Source organism: Strongylocentrotus purpuratus, unplaced genomic scaffold (genome assembly GCF_000002235.5).
Source record: "Strongylocentrotus purpuratus isolate Spur 01 unplaced genomic scaffold, Spur_5.0 spur5_scaffold_2, whole genome shotgun sequence".
NCBI lineage: Eukaryota > Metazoa > Echinodermata > Echinoidea > Camarodonta > Strongylocentrotidae > Strongylocentrotus > Strongylocentrotus purpuratus.
In genome coordinates, this window is record NW_022145605.1 from 32,837,896 (window position 1) to 32,859,500 (window position 21,605).

The 21,605-nt window shown below is 38.7% G+C and overlaps 1 protein-coding gene across 2 annotated transcripts; it reads left to right on the forward strand.

The window, feature by feature from the left end:
- The first annotated feature begins 364 nt into the window (after window positions 1-364).
- LOC580733 (large neutral amino acids transporter small subunit 4) lies at window positions 365-19,958 on the forward strand. 2 transcript variants are annotated; one of them, XM_011682374.2, is made up of 11 exons: window positions 365-496; window positions 3,284-3,542; window positions 9,932-10,196; window positions 10,665-10,788; window positions 11,159-11,251; window positions 12,611-12,744; window positions 13,119-13,277; window positions 13,876-14,066; window positions 14,339-14,853; window positions 15,268-15,465; window positions 17,014-19,958. In XM_011682374.2, exons 2-11 carry the CDS (start codon window positions 3,377-3,379, stop codon window positions 17,188-17,190), a joined length of 2,022 nt encoding a protein of 673 aa, XP_011680676.1. In that variant the 5' UTR covers window positions 365-496; window positions 3,284-3,376; the 3' UTR covers window positions 17,191-19,958. The 2 variants fall into 2 exon arrangements, with proteins under 2 accessions (XP_011680676.1, XP_011680677.1); XM_011682375.2 differs by lacking the exon at window positions 365-496 and adding an exon at window positions 580-810.
- The last annotated feature ends 1,647 nt before the right edge of the window (window positions 19,959-21,605 follow it).

Genomic DNA, 21,605 nt, shown 5'->3' on the forward strand with positions numbered 1-21,605 from the left:
ATTACCATAGTATATGATTTGTCAACTATGTACCGAACAAATCAGAGTAGAAAAAATGACAAAAACCGAATCATCTTTTTTCTGTAGAGTTAAATAATACCACAAATCCATTGGTGTATATGGAACCCCCCCCCCCCCCCCAGAAAGAAAAAACCTACATCACTGTACCACGGAGTTACCTATTACACCGTTCCCCTCAGTACGAAGTGCGAAATACATTTCATTCCACCCCTCACAACAGAACACAGTGGAATGGAGCTGAAGAGCAATTTGATTGGACAGCAATCCGACCGCCCACTTCCTAGGATCGATATGAATATTCATTATAGCAGCTCGAGAGAGAATAAAATGGCATGTCGCCCTGTTTCACATGTCATTTTAGAGTCCAACATTTCACTGGAAGATCTCATTTTTCAGCTGATGTGCCTTATCCATGGTCTCTTGGAAATAATTAACTTCAAACCTGGGTCCATAGTGTAGGAATCTACCATATTAGGTAAGTTTGGAGCTATTTCTGCGTTATTTATTAGCTCACATCTGATATTTTAGTGTACGGGTTCCCTTGCTTCATCGCTCAGCTGTCTTGCGATCAGCTGTTTTGGGACCAGCTGATTATAACGATTGCCTCATCTTACTATGTGTGCCGTGCGGTAAAGGGTATCGCGAAACAAAGAGCATGTTCGATTCTGGTTCTCTGCCGTCCGAATTTTTCATTCATCTCATATGAGCCGAGCTAGGAAGATCAGATGTATATTTTTCTGTCCGTTGGAAGAGGTATATTTCCACTTTGAAATCAGATCGAGAATCTTGGTAAGTATAGGATTTTAGGACCTTTTTTGATGATCTGTTCTGGTGTGGTAAATGTGTGATCGAGATCGAGAGACGAGAGAACATGCACGAAGAGAGAAGGAAGGGGCCGTTGGTGACGATATACGATCACGATGGTTCGACGTCGGGAATTTGCATATGGCAGACCATTAATTGGATGTGAAAATCATCAGATTAGGTGTATGCGAAGGACAATATTCTAGGATTTTAACTTCCTCGTCATTTTTCGATTATTATCCTTCTAAATGTTCCACGAACATCCAGCACCACTTCCCACCACAGGCCGTAATCAGTACGACAGCTTGGGAGAATTCGAGAACCACTACCCTAAATTTATGCAGGGCCGAGGGTGCAGCACCTGTACAGTGCTCTGCGCATGCAGGATGAGGTTTTTTTTAGCAGACGACATGTGCATGGTGTTCTGCACTGCACCGCAGACATGCAGGCCACACATGGCCCTGCGGTTAGCAACCAGCTTATTCCGCCTCCAGTTTTAATATGTATGATATCGCGCGATTTCTTTCCCCATTTCATCAAATAGTTTGTTCTAAAATTGGACACACAATCAGTTATGGGATTTGAACTGTGATGACTGAAATTAATATAATTATGATTGCCTTTCTAATTATGTGAAATGTTCTTTTTTTAATTTATTACATTTATTTCGATTTTCATAATGAAAATACTTCTAATGTTTCATGCTTGCCCTGAATCTTCTCATACTCATTAATTTATACATGTATATATATTTATATGAATACTTTTTTTAAACATTATTTTATAATTCAACAATATGATTGAATTGAAGTTTCATGATGAAGATCTGACACACATGTATTATGTCAGGGTCCATGATAAATAGACTTCAACAATTATAAGCTTGAAAACGTATTTGAGTTATATTACTGATACAAGTTATTTAATATACTGGTACCTTTTCTTCATCATGTAATGAGGTAATTCATCATTCATATGAAATGTAACTTTTTATCTCAGTTTAATGATAAACATGTCCAATTCTGTGATGATCAATTTTCAGTCTGAATGATATATTGATCCATTTAATACGTTGAGTAATCATGAGACATGAGCATTTATATATGATTCTGAGTAATGATGCATTCTTTTTAAAACCTTAAAATCTAACTGGCAATAAAATACTTGGGCCAAGTTGGGGCAGATATGAGCATAAATTTCTTTCAATAAATAGATTTGCATTATTTTGTTCCAACATCGACACATAAATGTGTGCAATGCATGATGAAACATGTAGTTATGCTGCAAATAATGTCTGCATTATTTCCTTGACATTTATCATGTCGATTGCCTACTGTTATTTAGTTATGTCACTTTAATTGACCCTTCTGGTTTATCTAAAAGAGAAACTAAGAAAGAGATGATAAATTTATTTGGAAGAAGGCTTAGGCTGCGTTCATGCTTAAATTTTGAAGGCAGAATGAGCGATCTGAAACGCTCATCGTAAACGCTCATCGTGATCGCAGTTCCACGATGTAGTGTTCATGCTTACTTCTCTGGCTCCCCCAGGCAATTCTCAGTGTGTGGCCTTAATTGGTCTTCCAGCTGGATTCGCAAACCTTCACTGTGCATGCTACGTAGACCCACTAGAGGTCAGTGCGTTGACCCCATTTAAACGCGTTTACAAATTGTAAACGCATCTTTTTGTGAGTTTACGATCGGCGATCGTGATCGCCGTTTTTCGGTGATTCTACAAAAGTGAGCTAAGACGCAACCGTGTTTTAAACTAAACGCGTAACAGATGCCTGATTCTGGCCGTCAAAATCAAGCATGAACGCGCCCTTAGTCAGTTTCGTTTCTTGTAGAGACAAGCTTCTGTCGTTGCCCATTGTTCTGTATTGTGTACTGAACTTGTTTGTCAATTGCATGAGCGCACATTGCATCACCAGTGAGAAATGCTCACACCCACCACCCAAAACGGCATTCCTGTTGTTATACCGTTTTATTGGCTTGTTCTGACTTAATCTGAAGTATTTCAATTAGGACAGAAATATTTCCCACATTTGCAGTAAAATATGAAAATAAGCACTCGTAGAGAGAGAGAGAGCGAGGAAGACTGAACGTAAATTGTTTGATTTTTGGGGGTATTTTTTTTGTAATTTATTTTTCGTAGAAGTGTTTTCTTGTTCATTTCATGCTTGTGTCAATAATTTAAAGGGCAGATTATATTTATGAGGAATAGTATATATATCCTGAACGTGCCAACTCATAGTTAATGAATTGTGAGGATTTGGAACCTGACAATAGCAATACTTATAGATGTATAAAGGAGCTGTATTTTTCACAGTGTTTATAGTGTGGTGTCGATGAAATTCCTTGATTTCATGCAATGTATGAACCGTACTTCCATTGTAATACTATACTATGTAGGCTAACTTACATAATTTTTAACGATGCCTTTTTTTATTTTAATCTTCAGATTGGAGCTTTGGATTGTCAGAGGTAGCCTGAACAGCGACCAATCCAGCCACACACTTTTTCCCTGTCGCAGAAAATCACAAAAAAACTCAAGATGTTTTTCAAGAAGCCCACGTTAGAGACGGCCAACAACCGCCGATACTGGTTAGTTGGAACTATGATCTTCGAGAACTTGTTTTTCTCAGCCGTTCTCCTTGGATGGAGCTCGCTCCTTCCGGTCTTACTGACTGAAGGATTCTACAGCACCAGATGCACTGAAGGTAAGTCAAAATTTTAACTTTTAGGAGGGGCCAATTTAATTTCTAAATTTTTTATTGCACCTTGCGACAATTCTCAATATAGTTGCCGAATCAACAAACCCTTTGCTCTTTTATGTAGCCATTGCTCTATTATAATTGACCATTTCATTGGGAGTTCCGTAGCCAGTTGTTTTTTTATTCAGGGAGCTGTTTTGAGTTGATTGAGCCGATCTGTATTTATTTTGGACATTCAAGATATTGTTTGAGAATTGCCTTTTTTCAAGGGGTAATGATTATAAGAGCTTGAGAGGTAGCCCTCTGTAAAAATAAAAGTGTAATTGCTTGGAATTTTGAAGCGATTAAGAGAGAAATGGATCAATGAACGTATAAGAAATTCTTCACGTCAATGCATGTAGAAGTAAAAGTTTTGGCAGAGTTTCAAGACTATATTCTGTATCTTGGATCTTCTCTGTACTACATTGGTGTCCTCTTGTCCTCTGTGATGAAAAGATAGGTTTTCCTATATTCCACCTTGGAGGATATCATAAAACCATGGAGCTATAATTCGTCTTTAGCCAGTAAATACCCCTTTTCAACTGCATAATTCTTTTCAGTGTACATACAAATCCAAATTTCCTTGTGTCTTTCAACTTCAAATTTCCCCAAACCAAACTGCCACCCCACCCCACCCCAAACATTGCAGAATGTAATGTGAGAGAAATAGGGTACCACCGGTGTGTTTAGGGATCAGTGACCTCTCCCAAAGCACTACATGTATTATGATTGTGCCAGATTCAAACGTAACCCTGGTGAGGTGTTGGATTTCAGGAGCTTTACATCCCTTCTCTCATCACAAGCTCAGCTAGTTCTTGTGATTTATATCTCCTGGGTCCCTGGTTCCAGTATGGTTCCAGGGGTCTGTTTACTAATTCCTTGAGTTGTTGAGTATGCCTCAGGAGGCTTTGCAAAATGGATATTTGCTATATACTGTACAGTGAGCTAATATTATGTACACCTCACAGGCCTATTTATCTCAATAACACTATTCTTGAACATGATTGCAATGGTTTGCTCAGCATTACAAAGAGACTGTATTACACTTTATAGGTCCATGGATTATAGATTGAAAGTTGGTCAAAGAAAATGAAAGATGGAGCCTTTTTCTGAGGAGTTTACTTTCCAAATCATATGGCGACTTTGGTTAATTTTGATTTTAATCGGGGATAGTGTTTCTGGTTATATCATTTTGTAAGCTTTGTTCATACAGTAGTCTTGATATACACATTGGGCTGGCTGTTCAGGAAAGGTGCTTATCTGACATGGTTTATATTCACAACATTCAGGCCTGGGCTTGGCGCATTCTGTTTTTATCCATTCACTGAAAAGAATGGAAAAGGAAAAAAAACAAATTGGCAGGGGCAATGGCCTAAATCGGAAGTACAAATTATTCTAGGACAAATCATTCATTCATAGAAAAGAAAGTGAGAAAACCCCTGTAAACATTCATGTTAAACAGATCGTTCACCTCGATCTACTTCTTACCATCTCAAGAATGATTCATTCATGCCTAATCTGTATGCGCATACTGATGTGTCCTTCAACATCAGGGGTGATAGTGAGCACTAAAAAAAAAATAGGTTTTTTGTTTTCCCCTCAACCGCGCCCTCCTTGAGTAAAAAAAAAGAAGAGGATTCGCGGGGAAAAATTGGCATCTAACAACATTCCCACCTTTCGAGTAAGAAAATTGGGGCAAAATAGGGAAGAATAGAGAAAATAAGAGGGAAATTGGGAAAATCATGGTAAAATAGGGAAGAAGAAAAAAAATTGGTAAAAAAAAAAAAAAAAAAAAAAAAAAAAGTTTTTTTTTTTTTTTTTTTTTTTTTTTTTTTTTTTTAAATCGGGAAGAAAAAAAAATCGGGAAAAAATCGGGAAAAATCAAAAAAATCGGGAAACCGATTTAAATCGGGTTTTTATCAGGCCTGCAACATAAGCACCAGTCAAGGAACCCTGTTAGATTCTCCACCTGCAAGTATTATCCTGGTATCTGCAACATTATCCTGGTAAACATGTCCACTTGAGAAAAAGGCTGAATATTTGTCTTGTACTGTGGTCCACCTGCAACTCTTGCAATGTTTGTAAACAAGGCCATTTTATGAGGCCTTGGCAAAGAAGAAAATTAAAACGAAATTGGTCATTAATATACTGTCATTAAATGGTCAACAGAGAGAAGAGAAGGGAACAATGGCTTTGGGCAATACCAGGCCAGAAAAGCAGAATTACTTGCATCAAAGACATCTACAGTTATTCAGGGCTCTTGAATAGATGATGAATAGGGTTCCAGGTTTTCTTGTGCCTAATATATGGAAGAGTAGATGTATTTTCTCTTGTGTACATGTACTCCTGATTCAAACTGCAGGGCAACACTCCATCCATTGTCCTTTATTCTTGCTAGGACTTGTCAATATTTTTCCTGAGAACACCCTCTGTCAAAACGAGATGTTGTTGACATCGTTCGGCCTCCCTTTAAACACCCTCATTAGCATACAATCTGCCTCCCATTGGACAAGTCCATTTTGTCAGCAGGGGTGTTGCACCTGGACAAAGGCCCAGTGATGTTTTTATGCCTCCGCCACCGAAGGTGGTGCCGGAGGCATCATGTTTTCGGGTTGTCCGTCCGTACGTCCGTACGTCCGTACGTCCGTCCGTACGTCCGTCCGTCCGTACGTCCGTCCGTCCGTCCCGTTTGACCGTTATCACAATATCTCAAGAACCATTTAAGATTTAAACTTAAGACTGGGGAATAGTATTTATCACCATAGGAAGACGATCTGATTAGATTTTGGAGTACGTAGGTCAAAGGTCACAGGTCACAGAGGTCAACTTATGAAATTCCTTGTATTGAGTTTGTTAGCGCGATATCTCAAGAACCATTTGAGATTTAAACTTAAAAATTAAGGATAGTATGTATCACCATAGGAAGAGGATCTGATTAGATTTTGGAGCACGTATGTCAAAGGTCAAGGGTCACAGAGGTCAACTTATGAAATTCCATACATTGAGATTGTTATCATGATATCTCAAGAACCACTGGAGATTTAAACTTCAAACTTAGTGATAGTGTGTATCACTATAGGAAAACAATCTGATTACATTTTGGAGCACGTAGGTCAAAGGTCAAAGGTCACAGGGCTCATTATGTATGCAAAAACAGCTTGTGATCGCGTTATCTGAACAACCGATTGATGGATTCCTGCCAAACTTTGGTCATGTATGTATCTTGCAGAGCTGATGAACTGATTAGATTTTGGGGTCACGAGGTCAAAGGTCAAAGGTCACAGGGCTCATTATGTATGCAAAAACAGCTTGTGATCGCGTTATCTGAAGAACCGATTGATGGATTCCTGCCAAACTTTGGTCATGTATGTATCTTGCAAAGCCAATGAACTGATTAGATTTTGGGGTCACGAGGTCAAAGGTCACAGCGCACATTATGTATGCAAAAACAGCTCGTGATCGCGTTATCTGAACAACCGATTGATGGATTCCTGCCAAACTTTGGTCATGTATGTTACTTGCAGAGCTGATGAACTGATTAGATTTTGGGGTCATGAGGTAAAGGTCAAGGTCATGCGGCTCATTATGTATGCAAAAATAGCTTGTGATCGTATTATCATTAGAACAGATTGATGGATTTCGCCAAACTTAGATCATTTATGTATCTTGCAGAGCCAATGAATGGTTCATAAGATCAAAGGTCATGGGCTCATTATGTATGCAAAAATAGCTTGTGGACGCATTCTCATTAGAACTGACAGATGGATTACTATTTAACTCAGGAAATCTTGCAGAGCCAATGAACTGAGTAGATTTTAGGGTCATGAGGTCAAAGATCAAAGGGTCATATATGTTTATGAGAAATTGCTTGTAATCACGATATTCTGAGAACATGTTAATGGATTACAATTGAACTTGAATTTGAAAAATTTCTTCCGTTTCGGTTTGTAAAATTGCTCTATGACGGAGGCATCATTTTCGACTGCGCGCAGTTGAATTCCATCTAGTTTAATTCTCAGCTGACTGTACGTGTCCACATCTCAGATTGAAGATCAACAATTGAATCAGGTTTATTTACTAATTACTATCTAATGGCCTTGATGTTATGGAACTGCCTGTATCATCAGCTCTGTTCAATTGTTTAGCTTGAGCTCATTTGCAGGAAATTTTGTTTCTCAAATTGTTAGCTAATATTTTCAATTAACAGCTGGGAAGCAAGTAATGTTGTTGTCAAATCGTTAACAATCTTTCTTGGAGATCACTAGTGGCTGTGTTATGCCATTGTATTGATGATGCCTCTGCTCATGCTATTGGTCGATCAGAGCACTGGAGTGATCATTGTTTGGGGGAGGGGGATAGGAAAGGGGTGGAGCTTTGGATATATCCAGGGCCCAGGGCATGGGTCTTGTGTTTACCATCAATCTAGGCAAGCCAGTGAAAGTTGACCTCTAGCTTTGCATCTGGTCAGAGAAACCCCGAACAACAAACCCTCCTGTTCCAGGAAGTGATAATAACAATTTGGAAATTATAATAAATTTGGAAACAAATTTCTTCCAGTACACTTTGTTATGAAAGACTATAATTGCATGAGTGAAACTCCTGAATAACAAGTGATTGATCTTTCAGGTCAATTTTGTTGAACTCTCCCCATCAATATCGTGCTCTCTGTTGTTCTCAAATGTAAAACATTGAGGCATGCAGCCTTATTTATTCTGAACCCTTTCTGCAGATTGTTTTGAAACCCATCTTGTTATCAAGGGAATGAGGGGTACCCAAAATAGACCTCGTATCTCTGGTCAAGAGTATAAAGATGTATGTTTGCAGATACAGATTTGATAGGACATATACATAAAATGCAGTATGTCTTCTGCTTATAATTTTCGTTCTCCTTGTATAGGCCCCACATCTCTATACAATGGGTGATGGCACCCTTGAAAAGGTTATGAGATCCTCAAAAAAACTAGAGGTTACCCAAGATAACTGCACACAGAAAAGAGCCAGAATTTTCTCATGGGTTTGTTTTGCACACATGATGTCACAGAGCTCCTGGAAAGAATACACATCCCAGAATAGTACACTGTATCCTATCTGCTGATGCTCAGGCAGTGGCATGATCTTAGATAATTATCATAATGCATTTAAAGCATTAGCATACAAGGCAGTATGCTAAACCTGATAATTATGGCAAAGGGGTTGTGCTAATAGCATTATGAATATGATTTGAATACAGAGGGTTGCTCTTTGTGAAAATGGAAACCAGATGCTTGGGTAATCCTCATGGCAACATGTTAGAAGGAGGCGTGCTCTCTCGGATGTTGTTATTTCAATCTTGTGTAGGTAGGGCGGGACCTACTCTCCCTAGCCAATGACTTTCTCAGAAGACCTCCAGCTGTTTTGATTATGTAAATAAGATTATAATGAGGGTATTTGTGGCCAGCCATACAGAGAGCTCGAAAAGGGGGGATGTGTGTGTTGTTCATCGCAGGGGTGTATGGACAAGTCCATTGGGGAAGCGTGTGTGCATGCGTGCGTGCACCAACACACAACCTTGCCAGGGATGAAGGTGATTTACAAGGGGTCAAAACCCTGGATGGGGGAGCACTTTGTTGTTAGAAAAGGAGAGATGAAAAGAAAAAGCAGAGAGAGAAGGAGAGAGGGGTGGCTGTCCCTGGGTGTTTGTTTACATTTTCAAGGAGGTTTACTGCCTTGTTGTGGGGATAGAGGGAAAGTGAGTTGGTTTGAAGAGAGAGAGAGAGAGAGAGAGAGAGAGGGGGGGGGGGGGGGGGGGGGTACTGATCTTGGTGTTTGGATAGGAAGCAACTGACCTGCCCTACTTCATCCCATAACAACAAGCTTGCCAGTAGGCTAAAAATATAAGACGGAATGGAGCATATCATGATAGAGCGGTGCTCTCTATTGAGAGTAAATGATTATGCCCGTCTTTTCAATGCTATATTTAACTGGATGCATTTTTACTGAACAAAGATCCATTATTATTTTATGTAAGTTACCGGTTCCATTTTTATGAAATCACCAACTATTTTCTTTAGTTGACCCACATTCATAGAGGTAAACGCAGCTTTTGGTGACCATAGGCCTACTCATGTTAAATAAGAGGGGCCCCCATAACTAATACCCAGTGGTTAGTTTGAAATTGATATCCTTTCTTTGCCTAACCACATCAGCTTGCAAACTGATATGTTTTTATAGCTGTTGCTCTATAATTTGATATCTGATGAAGATTTGCTAACAATTAGTGCCATTATAGCCCCTCTTTCGACAAAAACAACTGTATCACATGACCTGCGTAGATCATGGTGTCTTACAAAATGATTATTTCTTCTCATACCAAACAGAGGACATGGGTAATTCAACCAATGGTAATGACACTGATGTGCAATATGACGATGAAGAGGCTACCACGCTATTTTACGACACCACCGGCTCGTTGACGCCCAGTCCCGAGAATTACGGCCGACCCGTCTACCCACGATGCTCTGCTCAGGACGAAGCGTTGAATTTGGCATTCACGATAGGCTCTTTCTTGCTGAGTGGTCTCACATTCCCAATTGGAATGGCAATGGACAAGTTCGGAAGCAGAATACTGAGGATGCTGGGAGCGTAAGTACCACTTAATCTTAAAAGTCATCATCTTAGAAGCATTTTTTATATTTAATTTTTAAGCTGAGCTCTGAATGAGAGGATACTTTTGATACCAGGGTTTTAAAGCTTTCTTTTTTGGGGTAGTGAAAAATTGAATCTAGTGATCCTCCCGAATTCTCTAAAAAACACTTGTATTCCATTCATATAAATTCAGAGATACATTAATAATTTTCTTCATATTGCTTTCATTCTCTCTCAAAAGAATACATTTATGTAGAAAATATTAATGCAGAAAATATTGATGTATCTATTGAAAGGGAATATAAGGCAAAATGCTATTAGCTGTGTACTCTCTTAACAAAAAGAGTGCATTTTCACCATTTGCATCAATGTATCATAATCAAATATGTATAAAGCGAAAACTACTATTTTATTCGCTGAATGTAGAGGGCTAATCCACGATGTATTTATGAATTGCTTCCACAGTGTCATGTTCATAGCATCATGTCTTATCTTTGGGTGGACGCCTATCGAACTCTCCGAGATGATCATCCCTGCCGTATCGCTCAATGGTGTCGGAGGCATCATGGTCACATTCACGTCTTTCCAGGTATGTAATTGTTTGAAAAAATATCCTACAATTCTGAAATTAAATGATCAGGTGCTGTCCATGAACAATCTTAATGTTCACTCATGAAGAAATGTGATGAAATAATGTTATTCATGTGCGATTCAGTTATGTGGCAGATTATTTTGGGCTTGAACAAAAAACCCAGATACTCTTGTCTTCTGTTTGTAGTCCGGAGTCCCATGCTTAAATTCCCGCCTGCATTTTTAAAGCAATGTGGGTTCTGTTGAAGACTTTAAAAGCATAAAAAAACGCTAATGAATAATATAAGGATAGTGCCTTCTTTCTCATTGAAGGAGCATTATAGTGACTATTAAAAATTAATACTTATTATCATTTTCTGTTTTTGCAGGTTGCCAACTTGTTTGGAACAAAGAGATCTACAGTGATCAGTCTCAACATTGGTTCCTATGCATCGGCGGCCATCTTGTTTCTCATCCTGAAGGTGAATATATTCCCTTTATATCTTTTTAACTAATACTCCACCTCCTTATCATATTCTGCCAAGCTGCTTTTTCCCCGAACATGTCATGATATAGATAATAGGATGACACAGTTTCCATATCCAAAGAAAGTCATTGCATGCTGCCCTTCCCTATTACATAATCACTGAAGGCCCAAATCAGCTGATCAGGAAGTTGTTGTAATGCAATTAATCTGGGCGTTTGATTTACCTGAATTAAATCAGACTTTGCCCTTTCATTGCCTTGTGGCCACAGCTGATCGGTGAGAATGCTCAATGACTTTATCAGGAATCGAAAGAAGGAAAAAGTACAATGCGTAGAGATGAAATGTTGGGAAGTGCACAGCGTCTGCACTATTTGCAGTTCACTGGCTGGTTACTGGTTGAAGGTTAACCATCCAATTAGATTTGACGTTGGTCCGGACTTGAGCAATTAGAACGGCGATACAGGAAAGCGCATTGTGTTCATGTATTGTTACTGGGAACTTACCTCATTACACTATAGGTAAACCACTTTGGGGGTACTGGTATGCACTTTTTTAGAGCATGTACCTCAGAAATACAAGTGTTCTGTTCCATATTAATTATAATAAAGTGTATTTATAAAAGGCTAACTCCACTCAAAAATTTGTTCAAGGCACAAGATGAAAATAACATAAAAAATACACAAAGATGAGACAACTTAGAAAACAAAACTTTGGAAAGTGGAGAAAATCGCTGAAAACATGTGGCAGATCAGTGCAGACAGAAGAAGGAAGTAAATTTGTTTTCTAAGAGAAGTGCACTCACAGTTCAGTTTTGTCTATTGTTTTGGGGGAAATTTAAATCAATCCTCAAATCTGTTGCACTTGTGAGGCTTTGCCAACCTTTTTCTGAGACGAAACAGGAAAGCAGCGGCACGTTTCAACTTTCATTCATGGGGTCACAATTGACAGGTTGACAGTGCATGTGCCAACTTCAGTGACTTAATGTCATGTCTTTCTCCCATATCTGGGCATGCTCCAGGGAAGTCAATAATGATAGAGATTTAGTCTGGCTAAAGAGGGGGTTTTTCAAAGAAAATATAGGTCACCCAAGAAGATAAGATTGAGAGACAGATGTGCTATAACAAAATAGTCTGTTGGAGTTATTGTGATTCTATTTATAGTAACTATGTAAACATGTCGCCAAGCAGTCTCCTGAAGTTCACCTTTTAAGATGATCAAGGCTTCCAAGTGGATAAAATGATCATTTTCTATACTCTTATAGAAATCAAGTAAATTCTTGTTTCATATTTGAATATGAATAGTAGAACGAGTATAAAATAATTACGCTATTTTTCTCTTTTCGTTTTGTTACAAGGGTCTCTATGATGCGGGTATCAGCAGACAAGTAATGTTCACCGGACTGGCGATAGCCACTTTATTTGTCATCATAAACGCCTACATCAACATCCCCAAAGAACCCATCCCAGATCCTGAAGGAGCAGCCTTTGGGTAAGACCTCAACTTTCTTTCACTGTCTGGCTTTTTATTTGCCTTTCTGACCTTTGTGGTGCAGGATATTCCATTTAATCTGTAGTTCTTAGACTTCTTAGTGGTGCATGGCTCCATTTGAAACATTGTTTTAGATTTGTGAAATCACCCTCACACTTTAAAACCACCCTCAAACTTGTAGAGCTCGCTCTGTTGACTATTAAATATCCATTTGTTGTTGTGATACGGTGATACAGCAATACATTGCATGAACTTGAGTTTTCTGATGTATGACACTTGAATAACTGATAAATAAGCAACCATAGTAATATTTTCTTCTGGCTAAAGATGATTTTATTTAATAAATTTTCCAATTTCATATTTTTCTTTTCCAGAATGCACTGGCAGATTTTGAAGGTCAACCACAAAGTAACTGGCAAGCAGTTCTATTCCATGGTCACCAACGTTGGACGCAAGCTGAGCGTAACGGATGAAGCCGCAGAGGAAGCCAAACAGACCATGATCCGCAAGGGAAGCAAGATCTACTCCTCACAGTAAGTCTCATATCTCTTCATAGTTAAGTACTTGACTCCAGTAAGCTTAATGCGGTATTTTACCGAGAATTATTTTATGTGCCACTTCTCATCTTCCTTTCATTCCAAACTGAGAAACTGATACCAAAAAATATTGACCAAGGAAGAAGATTTTGACTGATCTGAAGCAGAAACTTCCATGCATGAAGCTTGACCATGATCAAGATTCACTTAAAGCCCCACTGCACTACTTATAGCTACTTGCGCCCTCTATACAGCAAACATTGCCTAATTGGTGCCTGTTGGTCCCCCATGATCCCCTTTTTCTTATGTTAATTGAGAGCTGATTTGATGAGATAACCACCTGTCAGTGACCTTGCAGGGAGGTCTAATCCCCCCTGGCCAAACTAGTGCAGACAGGCTTTAAGTCCCATGTTGTTGAAGGATTAGATGATATTTAGAAAAAATTTTTTTTTTGCAACAAAAATGGCCATTATTAAGAGTTTGAGAACATTTCTGGTTAAAAAATGTACTGGTGGCAGTGGTGGGATATCCTATGCATTTCTCTGTGAAGAGCCAGGGTTTCAATATCTGTAATGTCTCTTCTTTCTTTCCATAGGTTGAACCTTGCCATTGAGCTGAAAGAGCGCAAGAAGAAGAAGAAGGAGAACACCCTCATGTACTCGGTCTGCAGTCCCATCTATATCCTTTCTATCATCGTCATGTGCGTCACCCAACTTCGTCTTCTCTTCTTCATCGGTTCCCTGACTCAGATGCTTCAGCTCGTCACTGGCAATGTCACAGAAACAAGTAAGTTTTTGTCCTTTCTTAACCAGTTGAATACCAATGGGTTAATTTTTATGCAGAGTCTACTCATTTCTCCCACCTTTTTTAATCAGTCATAATCTTTTTGGTTGAGATTGAAATTGAATTGAACAGTTTGAACAAGACTGTTAGTTGCATTGATTAGATATTGGGAAAATCTTTCCTCACAAATGAAGTTGATATGAAAGTACTGAATTGGCATTTTTGATGATTCTTTAACTGACAGTTCCACACACTCCTTTTCTTTTTCTCAACAGTGGATCAGTATATCTACATCTTCGGTATGATGCAGTTGATGTGCCTCGTCACCAGCCCTCTGATTGGTCTAGTCATGGACTTCAGGATCAAGGAGGTTCTCCAGGCAGCTAAGGACAGGGAACGCCGTCCAAGCCGTCGCGAGAGCACCTCCAGGAGACCCGGCTCCGTCAGCGGCGACTCCAAGCGCCCTAGCATCATTAGTCTTACATTCTTCAACGGAGGAGATGCACGCAAACAGAGCAATGGATCGATCACAAACGGACACGCCAAGCGACTAGACAGTAATGGAGACATTGAACAGGGACTGACGGGGATGAACGGAAACGGAGGCGTCTCCACGAAGCAGAGGCATCCAAGCACATCCAGTACGGCTAGCAATGACAGCATGAACCCCAAGCCACCGATGAGTCTAAAGATCAGGAAACTCTACAATTCAAGTTATGCCTTCTTCATCACAAGCGTTCTCATCATGTTCTTCGGTGTTACTGTCTTAATACCAAACCTTCAAATTCAAGTGAGTATTACGTCCATGTCTTCGCTTCCCTTCTCTCATCCTCCTCACTACATATTGTCTCGCATCCTCTTTACTTTAACCTATCTTGTGATTGACCAAATGTAGTTCTGAATTCAGCCACTTGTGTAATGAAAGATATTAATGCAAGCTTTATCTTCCAATTGTTTATATGAATATGTGAATATTTCAAGTTCTTGCAAAATTAATTTATTATTATGGTTTCAAGCTAGAGCAGTTTATTTTCAACACTCAAGGATTACATTTGCGTATACCTTTTCGCTTAAATCAGTTCCATCTTTCAACATGTCTTTATACGCCACCTTGCTAGCACACATACCCAAAACTTTTCCAACAGCCAAAGTTACCCTTTCTTGCATGTTCTAACATTTTCTTCTTGCGTTTCTTCTCTTGCAGATTCTAAGTTTCATCCTGCATACAATTATCCGAGGGTTTATTCATTCAGCGGTTTGTGGGCTCTATGCAATCACCTACCCCGCATCTCAGGTCGGAAGTCTCATTGGTCTTCAGTCCCTCATCTCGGCTTGTGCAACTCTTCTTCAGTACCCCATCTTCATTACTATTGAGGGCCCTCTCAATGGCGATCCATTCTATGTAAGTACTACCCAAGGGGATCATTTTTTCACACCACAGGTTTATATTTTCAGTTGGTATTTTGGTTATGTGACACATGCTTTGGCGGCAATCGCTCCATGGTCGGTATTTCAGAAATCTTAAGTCCTATACTAAACAAATTCCTAACTTGCAAACCTGGTTGAAAACTAACCCTAAACCTAACCCCAAACCCATATTACCGATGAAAGCACAGAGCAATTGTTGCTGGAGCAGGTGCTAGATAACTTGTATTTCATAGGGAGGCTAAGGTTTGAGGGTCATCCAACACTTTTTGCAGTAATGACCCACTTTAAAGACCATACTGATAACCAGATCACTTTGACTTTTCACACATGTCATTGTGAACCATATTTTGGTAATGAGGAAAATCACTTATTCTGTGTGAATATTCTGCTTGAAGTTCATGGTGAACAGCTGGGTGTGGCCATTCATATGTTTGTAATATCGATACTTTAAACAATCAAAGGTCCTGTCAGAATAACATCCCCACAAACAAGGTTTTAGTTTGCGATGAAAGCCTGAACACGGGGAAAACGATGAAAAGGAAGCCCGATGTTATGGAAAGGGTCCATGAGACAGTGGGAACCAACTTTTGGAAGATAAACAGTGACCTCAGTAATGCATGCAGGGTTCGGAGTAGCAAGAACACCAATGGTGGAAACTGCACCATTTGGGAAAACAGTTTAGAGCCGGCTTTCTTTTCCTGTTAAAGGACAATATTGCCTTTGATCCCAGAATGCCGGGTAATTGTACTATTCAACCAGCTGGTAATCGGCACCAACTTGAATGTGGCTTCCTCCGTTTGAGGTCACCGTGGCAGTTATGACTTCACAATGCATGATGTCGACACTATTTAGGAATAGGAATATCTTGAATTTAGATAAGAGAAAGAAAGCCTTCAGACTTGATAAACCGGTAGATTTGAGAGACAGACTTCTTCTGTAAGAAATGCAAAAGGGAATATCTTATCATTTTGTGGTTAAAGGGTGTTTGTTTTTCCTGGATCACGTTCTTAGATTTCCTGAGTTTATCAAGTTGCTGTGGGCGGCAATAATAGCATAACATTGCAGGGTCACATGTACTAGTTGAAAAATCGGTAGCTTGACTTCAGTGATGATACAGTACTTTTTTCTGTCATGACAGTATCTCTGACCTTTTTTGTCAACCCCTGATTATTGTTGGCGTTGTCTGGGTTCCTTCAAACTAAACAATGTGAAGTACATGTAACTTCCAGCTGGACTGACACAAAGGCTATCACCTTCTCACTTCACAATGACAGAGTTTTATCATTTGGTTCACAAATCTCTGCTGTAGGGATAAAAGGATCTCTACAAAAGTATGGATATGTGTCGGTTAAGAAAGAAATAAGGAATTTATTGCAGCTTATTTAAAATTATTTCTTTTAACAATTCTGCCTTTAATATGATTGTTAAGTTAACTGAATTGCCATACTCGTAGGTGAACTACCAATGAGACGGTCAGAAAATTAAACAATGTCTTCTCTTTTCTCTTTGTGTCTTTGTGCAGGTAAACGTCATCATGTTCGCATTGTCCATTCTCAACTTTGGTCTTCCAGCCTACATGTTCTACCTCGCCAAGAAACTTCGAAGGGAGCAGAAAACTGAGCAGGAACCCGATGAGCAGAAACTCATCAGGTCCCCTACCAGCAAGAGTGCCCTGGAAACCGTCCCCGAACAGGTCTGAAAGAACAGGGAAACTGGTCTTTAGCTAAAGACTGTACGAACGACTACAGGAGATGCAATTCTGGATTTTCAACTGGCTATATAACGACACTTCATTGACTGAAATGAATCCTTAGCAGAAGAATAAAAGCCAGGAATCGGTAGACTTGCTGGACTAAATAAAAAGAGTCTGAAAGTATCTGGAGATCCAGTGGCTGTCACTAGTGTCTACAACGGTTGTGTTCAGAAGTGACGAACAAAGCTCAAAGACATATTCCAGGATCGGCAAAGGTTTCAAGGATCTTCTTGTCAGAGCCCGACTATTCTGGAAAAGATGCGAAACTAACTTGCAAGTGACACGTGAAATGTGGCATGCATTGTCGCAAATTCATGAGGGGTGAACTTTCTGTAAATGGAAGAAATCCTCCATTTATTTATATTAAACAAAATGTTTCTTTATGTTTAAAGAGTTATTTAACTTGCCAATATTTCTACTTATCTAATGGCTTATGGGCCATACCCTTCATTAACGATCTTTAAAAAAGATCGTACTACGATAGATACAAGATACCAGTTTGATATTGACGATATTCAAATTCTATTATCAGAATATATTCACAGAACTTTCATTGTTTCGTTGATTTATTTAAGGTGAAGGGTCACTGTTTCATGATATATTTTGCTTCCTGTTGTGTAACAGTTGACTGCAAGTTTCTAATATACAACTTCTTTGTAACAAATGTTCATTTGTGTGCATAAACATGCGCAATTTACAGTGTGTGATATAAGAAATGTGTTGCTTGTGTAGAAAGCATGTAGATAATGGAGAGATAACGAAGCAGATATGTCTTTTCATCGTTGAAAAAACTGGCATGTCATATTTTCAATATCTCAAATAGCTCAGGTCAAGGTCGTGTTGAAATGTTGGCTCAAAGTTATGTAGGTTCTCCGTTCATGAAATGACGCATGAAGGAGAAGAGCGAATTGTCTGCAGTGCCTTGAAGGCCAAGAGTATATTACCGGCTTAAAGAATAAGTTGCTCCAAGTCATTTAGAGTGTGTGTGAAAACTTAAAAAATATATATGTATTATGACTTGTTCGATGTCGGGATCTAGGAAAAGGCATTCTATGGGACCTGTGGGATAAATACATGCTATGCCAAAAAGTATTGAGAGCAAATTAAAGGCATGCCCAACTATAAACTTTAAGTTGTGTATTGTAATATGCTGCAGGTGTCAGAATAGTGATAATTTCTGTTAAGTATATATTTGTAGTTATATACATGACAGTTTAATTTATGTTGTGGTAATCTGACCAGGAGCTGTAAAAGTTGAGTGTAGATAAATTTGGTATAAACCACGCGTATTTAAAGGTCAATATGTTTTTGTCACCTTTTAACTTATTTCATGATTTTGACCTATCTACAGCTCCAATTTGACATTCATCTCCCTTCTGATTAACAACCATGTAACTTAAATATTGATAATAATTTTGTCTACGAGTATACACATTTAAACCAAATATTTAATGGGAATATAATATTTATGTATAGAAGTGATCTTCTATTCAAGTGTAAGATTTTATGATGTTTGAGAGCTTGAAAATGAAAAAAAAAAAATTGTATTCCTAGTCTTTCTAGCATATTAAGTGTGAATAACTTCTCGTGCATTCCAAACTAGACCCAGAACGTTCAGCCCCATGAACTGAACTTTGTGCACTCCTTTTGAATTCTTGCAATTATTTTTTTCTTCTTCTGGGAACAAGAAATTGGGATGGATATGAGATATGTTTGATGTATCCAGATGTGGGGATCGATTAATTACCGGTACAAGACAGATTAAAGAAACATGACATGCTTTTTTGGGAAATAAGCTCGCATTTTCATGAGGCTGATGAAGAAGAAAAAAAAAGGTGAAAATCAAGTAATGTTGATCAGTTGCAAAAAAAAATCAATATTCCTTTACCAGTAGTAATGTGCATTCGAGATGAATGTTGTTTCCCATCATTTACAGAGAAAGAATTGCTCCCATTTCTCACTTACATGATCAGTTTTACATGGGTTAAACTGAGATTTTGTATTCGTAGCGTTAAGAAACATTGTTTCCTGTGTTATTCAGGGGCAATAATCATGCTTTGGTTTGCATTGTATTTTAGTGGTAGGAAAAAAGTGCAATTTATAGGCTTCTTAGATGTGAGTTGTGTGATCCCAATATGTTCCTTTTTTGGTAGATTTTGACAAAATAATGAAGTTGGTGTGCTGATTAATGTAACGTATGCATCATGTCATAAAAAACTGATTTCAAACATGTCGTGACTTCTTGAATAATGTAAGTATGTTATCTAAGATTATTTTTTATATAAACAGTATTTGAGAAGGGCATTTTATTGTTAAGCTCTTTGTTGAAAGAAGTCATGCTAGATATAACCAAATGAATTTTTGTAACTGTGAGTAATAAGCAGATGCTGGCGTGTGATTTGTTACTCCTCCTAACCCATCTAAGGGTTGGTAAGGAAGACTTTATGTAAGAGAGAAACTAGTAACTATTCAAATGCTCGACCCTTATTTTGACACCTGAAATAGATCGTGAACTTTAAGAGCATTTCTATTTATGACAGCTTTGAATGGTCCAAGCAAAAAGATATTTGTTCTGTGTTGTTGTTGATGCCCAGTTCGGTGTTGATGGCAAGCGTTTCTCTTTCTTTGGGAGTTGTGTCTAAATATTTACATGTATCATACATTTTTTGAAGATGTAATAAAACAAAAAGTAGTTCTATATTGGCAAGGTAAAACAATTTTGATATGTGTCCTACTTGAGCTGTTGGGAGAGTGGATGAATATTGGAATATGATTTGTGTGTTGTTGTGATGATGATGATGAGGATGATGATGACTAATGATGAACATGATAAGATTATGATGATGATGAAGATGATATTGAAGATGATAATGAGGATGAGGGAAATGATAATGGGAATGATGGTGGTAATGATGATGATAAAGATGATGACGATAAAGAAGATGATTATGATGATGGTGATAAAGAAGATGATTATGATGATGGTGATAATGAAGATGATTATGATGATGGTGATAATGATGATGCGGATAATGATATTAATGGTAAATGATGATGATGAAGATGATTATGATGACGAAGATAATGATTTGAGGGAGATTATTGTAAAGGAGTTATCTCTATGCCTCATGACGACCTCGGTGATGCATATACTTAAAAAAGATGGCATTTAGGATGTTCTGATGGTGTTGATTTACGATAAAGGGTGACAAATGAGACAAATTAGGACTAGGGTACATAAGAGAATGTGCTGCGAGGTAATGGGTATTAGAGGGAACAATCATTGTGCAATCGTTGCCTAACTTTGCTCCACTTTTAACTTGGTCTTCTCTGCGCTAGCCAGTTTTTACAATTTTTTCACTGCTCACTCAAGTATAATTTTGTTGAAACTCGGTGTGTAAACTAATTTGAAGTGAAAGTCCACCCTGATATTATGTTGGTTTTAATAGAAGCAGAAACGGGAGATGAACAGGTCAGTGAAAGTGTGAGTTATGAAGTTTTGATCAATTAAACACAAATTTGGAAATTTGTATTGTCCCTCTATAAAAAGTTCAATCATACATGCACCGACATTGCAGCCTAAATAGAATTATTGCAAATATGTTTCTATGCAACCCCTGTATCAGGCGCGGATCCAGGATTTCTTAGGGGAGGGGGCCCAACTTTTTTTTTTTTTTTGCTCCCGAAAATTTGAAAATCGCGCCGGCCGAAAAGTCGCTCAGTGGGGGGGGGGGGGGGGGGGGGGGGGGGGGGGGGGGGGGGGTAGTGAGCACATTTTTTTTTTGATCCTCAATTTTTTTTTTTTTTTTTTTTTTTTTTTTTTTGCTCCCGAAAATTTGAAAAAACGCGCCGGCCAAAAATGCGCTCAGTGGGGGTAGTGAGCGCATTTTTTTTTTTTGATCCTCAAAAAAAATTTCAATTTGCACCCCCCCCCCTTGAGCGCCAGGGGGGGGGGGGGGGCCCAACCCCCCAAAAAGGTAAAAATCACGTGATTTTACATGATTTTTTTCTCAAGGGGGGGGGGGGGGGCCCGGGGGCCCCCCCCCCCCCCCCCCTGGATCCGCCTGCCCTGTATGGATAAGTGAGAAAATAAAAGTTTAGGAATTTTCTGTACAGAGCAAATTGGAGAGGAACTTGTAAGATATGTCAGTGTTCCAAACTTCTGTTTGATTGATGAAAACTTCAGAAATTCATAACTTTCTCATTTTGAATTGGAATTTGCCCAAACTTCCACTAACCCATTCCTCTCATTTTCAGTTACTATCAAAACCAAATAAATATCAGGGCAGACTTCCCCTTTTATAGACAGTAGCCAATAATACAGATCAATTCAAGATATAGTGAAATTTTTATTTTGAAGG

What these genes read in the sequence shown, in the direction of transcription:
- LOC580733 (XM_011682374.2), top strand. Translation starts at nt 3,377, where the DNA reads ATGTTTTTCAAGAAGCCCACGTTAGAGACGGCCAACAACCGCCGATAC. An exon ending in TCACATTCACGTCTTTCCAG is followed by an intron (nt 10,789 to 11,158) that starts GTATGTAATTGT and finishes CTGTTTTTGCAG; the next exon opens with GTTGCCAACTTGTTTGGAAC. An exon ending in CCTGAAGGAGCAGCCTTTGG is followed by an intron (nt 12,745 to 13,118) that starts GTAAGACCTCAA and finishes TTTCTTTTCCAG; the next exon opens with AATGCACTGGCAGATTTTGA.